The 6,511-nt window shown below is 50.6% G+C and overlaps 1 protein-coding gene across 8 annotated transcripts in view; it reads right to left on the reverse strand.

The window, feature by feature from the left end:
* Positions 1-6,235, reverse strand: part of TBC1D4 (TBC1 domain family member 4) — a 101,247-nt gene extending 95,012 nt beyond the window's left edge. For 4 of the 8 annotated variants that reach the window (XM_088668520.1, XM_060273325.2, XM_060273326.2 and 1 more), the window contains exon 1: positions 5,108-5,939. In XM_088668520.1, coding sequence (XP_088524646.1) covers positions 5,108-5,560 — 453 coding nt within the window. In that variant the 5' untranslated portion in view covers positions 5,561-5,939. Of the gene's footprint in view, positions 1-5,107 lie in introns of all 8 variants that reach the window. The other 4 variants (XM_035114248.3, XM_088668519.1, XM_035114246.3 and 1 more) reach the window with 2 other exon arrangements.
* Positions 6,236-6,511: the final 276 nt, after the last annotated feature.

A 6,511-nucleotide genomic window follows, 5' to 3' on the forward strand; every position in this document is an offset into this window, starting at 1 on the left:
GTAGCTACGCAGGGAAATGATCTGGAACACAGCAAAGCCTAGGGCGCATCTTTAAAGTACTTTATTCCTCTAAACATATCAGGCAATTTCTAGGCTTATATTCCTGAAAACGTTTTCAGAAATCTCCTAACATTCTGGAATATTTAGCTGCCTTTGCTGAAAATTTGTTTCACAATGCCACTTTTGGTTGATGTTTTAATATGTCGCTACGTTAAATGTTGGAAACCTCCCTTAATTTTAAGGCGGCCAGGGCAGTGTTAGAAACTGCGATAAAAAAGCTATCCGCCACAAGGCTCCTGGGTTGTGAGTGCCAAAACAAAGTGTATAGTTGCGCGTGTATATTCAGCAACATTTTATACTTTTTGAAAAACATGACCTAAAATGTGCCTATTTTGGTGCTGCGCTACTCTGCAGGTCAGCTGATTTGTGCAACAGCGCAGCACCAAAAGACATGCAAATCAGCTGATTCATAGGACAGCACACCACAAAAAAATACGTGGCAACCATAATGTATAGTTTTGGCCACAGGAAGACACTATATAACGCCTGAAAATAGAAGGGGCAGTTTTAAAGTAATAGCTTCTGCAGCCAAACATTTATCATCACTTTTGTGCGCGCGCATACACACACATACACATCTTCTCTTACTACACCAGTAGAGTGAATAATTCTACTAAGAACTGTTTTGGGTGACTGATCGCAAACTATGAGGGTGGTAAAGGTAAAGGTAAAGGGACCCCTGACCGTTAAGTCCAGTCGCGGACGACTCTGGGGTTGCGGCACTCATCTTGCTTAACTGGCCGAGGGAGCCGACGTTTGTCCGCAGACAGTTTTTCTGGGTCATGTGGCCAGCATAACTAAGCCGCTTCTGGCAAATCAGAGCAGCACACGGAAACGCGTTTACCTTCCCGACAGACCTATTTATGTACTTGCACTTTGAGGTGCTTTCGAACTGCTAGGTGGGCAGGAGCTGGGACCGAACAACGGGAGCTCACCCCGTCACGGGCATTCGAACCACTGACCTTCTGATTGGCAAGCCCTAGGCTCTGTGGTTTAGACCACAGCGCCACCTACGTCCCACCATGAGCGTGGTACTACTGCACTAAGATCTCCCAGGTTAACTTAATATTTTAAAAGCTTTTGACGGACCTGCCCGTAGCTACAATGAGTTACCTATTTATAGTCCAGTCCTGCATCTTAATGGATCAGGCAGGTGGCATGAATGTTTGCTTGACACAAAACGCCCTTCACAGGAGAAATGTGCAGATGTGATGCTGCATGCTGGGCAAGTAAATATTCTGCACAAGAAAATTTAATTCATACTTCCTGGAAGACACAATGAAGAAAGAGGAGCTTCGGCCTAAGTAGTTCTGTGATGGAATAAATCCAAATTAATGAGCTAATTCATAGCAAATCCTCAGTTCTGAACCTGTTGAATGCACTTGCTTTAGCTCAAGTTTGAGACTGCATGAAAAGTGCAGACTTCTAGACTTCTAGATAAACCTCATTGCCAGTGTGCACCTACTATATGGCTAAAGCGAGATGCTCTATAAGAGGCGTATATAACTTCAAAACTAACGTGGGGCTTGGTCCTCAGCTTTCCATCCCATAGTTTAGCATGGTGATGAAGATTGTGTCACCTGTGTTCTCTTGAGCACAGGTGACTCCACACAGGAGTGGTCAACTAGCTGTGCAGCAAGACTTTTCAAACAAGTTGGCTTTTAATCCTTGTGAAGCAAAACAAAGCACCCAGCCATTCTTAGAAAACCTATTTATTTATTTATTTAATCCTGCTTCCTTTGCATTATTTCCCTTTAAGCTTTGTCTGAAGCAGGTTGTTTTGGCCTTTCAACTATTGAGCTGAGTAAGGGCAATTGTGGATCACACTGAATCAGAACTGGAAAAAAGTTCGAAATTCATCGCATTTTGATTACATTGTGCCTCAAGCAACTCAGCTCATTATAACAGCAGTTATCTTAGAATCATAGCCCTTTAACTTGCTTAAAGGTGTTAAACTTGGGCTGGATTGGTGCTCCAAGATATTCTGCAGAAAACTCATGCTAGTTTAACCGAAATAGAGTATCTACACCAAGAGAACTTGCCATTTCATTCCATGTTTCTGTCCCTGCCTGCACTAAATAGAACAGATTGCAGACACCTGCGATTGCAAAACTGCTGCAGGCCACATGAACTGAGAGGCATTAATAAAAGCTTGTAAAGATCTCCGGAACTTTAAAGCGCCAACAAAGTTTTCTAGGCAACAGATGTGACCTCAAAAGCAGCCCTGGTAAAAGTCACCAGAGCCAAGCTTTTAGTGGCTACTGAGTATCTGATACCCCAGACCCACATTTCCCTCAAGGAGTATCTTACACCTGCTTCCCAGATAATCTCATATATGGTGAGGCCATAGCAAGCCAAGACCAGGTGCTCACCTTCAGCCACAAAGCTGTGTCATGAGCCTTCAGTGTATTCCAGATAAGGTACAATTGGGGTTTTATTAGGGCACAGAAGCAACCCGGACAGATTGCACACTGCTAGGGTAGTAGTACACATTGGCAAGAAGCAACACTATGAGCCAGCAATACAAATGAAGTTAGTTCTTTGTCGTCATCCTGTAACTGCAAGTGCCAAGCCAAGAAATTGCCCATCTGGTTGCACCTTGAAGCAACTGCCATAGCAGAAGATTCGGGAATGATGGGGTTTTTCCCATTAAAAATGAGGAAAACGCTTGTCCAAGATACAAGGTCATAACGAGAGCCCCGGAGGATCAGAACAGAGGCCCATCTAGTCCTGCATCCTGTTCTCACAATGCGCAACTGGATGCCTGTGATAAACACAAGCAAGACCCAAGTGGAACAACAGCACTCTCCTTGTGATTCCCTGCCAAGAACTGATATGCCTCCAACAGGTCTCCAAACCATGGGCCTATCTCCTTCATTGCACCTGAATGCATTTGTCTTAAGAATTAGCATACTCCTGCATATCAAACACAACTTGGTATCTCACATCTCTTGTGTGTTTCCTTCCTCCTCTCTAGTCACCTGAAGCAGCGGTTACGGAGGTTTCATTACTCAAAAGCAACATCTGAGCTAGATTTCGATCCTGATATCAAAGATACAGTGGTACCTCGGGTTATAGACGCTCCAGGTTACAGACACTTCAGGTTACAGACTCCGCTAACCCAGAAATAGTACCTCGGGTTAAGAACTTTGCTTCAGGATGAGAACAGAAATCGCATGGAAGCAGCAGTGCAACGGCAGAGGGAGGCCCCATTAGCTAAAGTGGTACCTCAGGTTAAGAACAGTTTCAGGTTAAGAACGGACCTCCAGAATGAATTACGGTAAGTTCTTAACCAGAGGTACCACTGTACTAATTCTCAGTACAGTATCTAGGCATAGGTTTTTTTAAAAAAAATCCCCTTAGCTGGAGTTGTCTAAAGCTAATGCAATGAGAGGTGGTGGGATGCAACATGGGGAGAGCTCTAGGGAAAAGTAACTGAAAATACCCAACAATATTTGGATAACAGAAGGAATGAACCAAGATTAAGTACAGCAAGGCCAAAATGTGTCCTATTGGAGTAGAACGATTTGGAAGGAAAGGTTTAGTGGCCAAGATGGATACTCCTGCTATTAGAATTTAAGTGAGAGTTACCCAGCATAAGTATTGAGGCTCTTACATATACACTTATTCCCAGGGGTGGGGATTTTCTTCTATGTAAACATGCATTGTGCAATACTCAGAAAATCAAATATTATTTCCCTCTTACAGCTGCTGCTGCTGCTGCACCAGAATTTGTTTTTTATTTAGGTGCAATGAAAGCACAGGTGTGTTTTGCATTCAGGTGGCATATTTTTAGGGTTTAATTAGAAACACATCAGGACCTGCAAATAGTTTACTGCTCCACCCGCTACTGCCCTATTTTGACTCTTGGCTCCCACTACAGCAGGGGTAGGCAACCTAAGGCCCGTGGGCCGGATGCGGCCCAATCGCCTTCTCAATCTGGCTCATGGACGGCCCATGTTTTTACATGAGTAGAATGTGTGCTTTTATTTAAAATGCATCTCTGGGTTATTTGTGGGGCATAGGAATTCGTTCATTTCCCCCCCCCCAAAAAAATATAGTCTGGCCCCCCACATGGTCTGAGGGATGGTAGACCGGCCCACGGCTGGAAAAGGTTGCTGACCCCTGCACTACAGGATTCAGAGAATAGCCTGGTTCAAGTCTCCTTTATGAATGCAGTCAGGGGACCTGCGGGACTCATTCTGTACAGAAGACAACTCAAGGGAAGCACAGGCTGCCATTCTCACATTGCTTTTTCCAGAGTTCCACTGCCACCCACCCCCAGCACCACTCTAACGTGGTAAGTGAAATATGTCACCTGGCTATACATTAAGAGGAATATGCACCTCTGCAAATCTGGAAACCCACCACGATTCACCAGAAAGTTACTTTCCCTTCTGCATCAGAAAGTTACTTTCCCTTCTGCACATAGAGGGCAGAGCAGACACGGGAAGGAACCACTTTGGACACAACACTACACTCCTGGAATATTAGCTAGGTGCCCACAGCTTCAAAAAGGTGTGCGGACCTGGCTGTCCATCACAGCCTTTGTGCATTACATTTGCAGCCCAATTCTAAGCAAGTTTCCTCAAAAGCTTGAGTTCAGTGATGCTTTCTCTCAAATTACTTTGTTGTAGCCTTCAGATCACTTTCACCAGAATGCTAGTCTAGGAGACTACTAGACGAAAGCACATTCTCTCAGCCTGTGAATCCATTTCACTTTGGGGTGATCCGGGTGTTTCTCCCACAAGTCCGAAGGCTGGTGCAAGAGCCCTTGGAGCCGGGTTCAAATCCCACTTTGAGTTACAGACCTTTGCGGAAGCCCTAGCCTAGCCGGGGGCCACGAAGCACCACTGCAAGGATACGCATGCGGTTTGTTTGCACCCTCGGACTGGCAACACCCCGCGCGTGGCCTTCCTTCGGGGGAGGGCGGAGAAGGAGGAAGAGCCAAAGCGCGGAAGCGGCCAAAGCGCGGAAGCGGCGCAGCCCACCGCTCGACACCAGCCCTCCTCCCCCCGTCCCTCCCTCCTCCCGGGCCTGGACTTGCCTGGCTGGGGTCGGTGGCCTTGAAGACGTGGCAAGCCATCGGGGACTCGGGGTCGTCGGGCTGCGCTTTGATCAGGTAGGCGAAGTAGGTGAGGTCGTGGCTGTTGTGGATGAAGCGCGAGATGTGCTGCGCCTTGTGCTCGAAGATGAAGACGGCCGGGTTCGAGGCGCTGCTGATGGCCGACGGGATGCAGCGCAGGTTGGGCGAGCCCAGCAGCAGCAGCACTTCGCGGGCGGGCACCGCGCTGGGCTCCTGCTTCTGGCTGCGCCGACGGATCTCGGCCACCAGCCAAGGCAGCATGGGCAGCGTGGTGCGCCGGTCCAGGCACGACCAGCCCACGTACCACAACTTGAAGCGCTTCTCCCCCGACGGCGCCTTGCCGACGCCTTGCAGCGGGTCGGCGGAGGGCTCCAGGGGGTGAGAGAACGCCCCGTCCGAGCTCACCTTCTCCATGAGGCCAGAGGAAGCAGCCCGGGAGCGAGCAAGGGCCCCAGCCAAAGGCGTCCTCGATTTCCTTTACGGCGTCCAAAGAAAGAGCGCAGCCTTGCGCGGCCCTTGGAAAGCAGGTCACCTGCAGCTCAGCGCGGCTCCCTCGCGAGGAAACGTGCTGCAAGGGGACATTTCATGCCCTGCTGCAAGCAGCGAGGCAGCACGTCGGTGGATGCTAACTCTTCGTGCATGGATCCCGGTGCCGCGATCCCTCGGGGGTGCTGCAGGGCTCCGTGGCGCGACCCTCTCCCAGCACCCGCCGCGCTCCTGCGGGTCTCGCCTGGAGCTGCGCGACGGCCGTTCCCGTCCGCGCCCGCCTCCTGCGCCCGCCCACCCCGCGGGCAGCGCCAGTGAGGCGGCCGCGAGGGCTGCCTCCTCCCGCCTCCTCGGAGCGAGGGGTGGCGCACGGAGAGGCGACGCTCCTGGGAGGCGGGCTGGATGGCTTGGCCCGCCCTCCCCTGCAGTTTGCCCGCAAAGGAGACTCGCCGCCTCCGCCGCCGCCTCGCTTCCCGACGGCCAAAACAAAACGAGATGCGCCTCCCTCCCTCCAGGAGGCTCCCCTTCCCCGCCTCAACGCGGCTGCAGAAGCCGATCCGGGCTCCAGCCAAGCTAGGCGAAGCGACAGTCCTCTCGCCGTCTGCGCATCCTCCGCGCCCGGCGCGTATGTGTGCGCCTTGGGCCGCACATGCCCAGCAGCAGAAGGGGAGGAAAGAGCAGGGTAGGCGGCTTCATGCACGCACCCTTCGTAGTCCGCTGGCTGCCGCAGGGCGGATCTAGTGGCAAGATCCAGCAAAGGGGTCGCAAGCGCGATCCTGAAGCTTGGAAGTTTAAGCGCGGGCTTCAGTGGCGTCTTTTGCGCCCGGGTTGCGCGTCTGCCTTCTTGCTTGGTAGTCGTCGCCGTCGAACCAGCGCAAT

Source organism: Zootoca vivipara, chromosome 4 (genome assembly GCF_965207765.1).
Source record: "Zootoca vivipara chromosome 4, rZooViv2.hap1.1, whole genome shotgun sequence".
Lineage (NCBI taxonomy): Eukaryota > Metazoa > Chordata > Lepidosauria > Squamata > Lacertidae > Zootoca > Zootoca vivipara.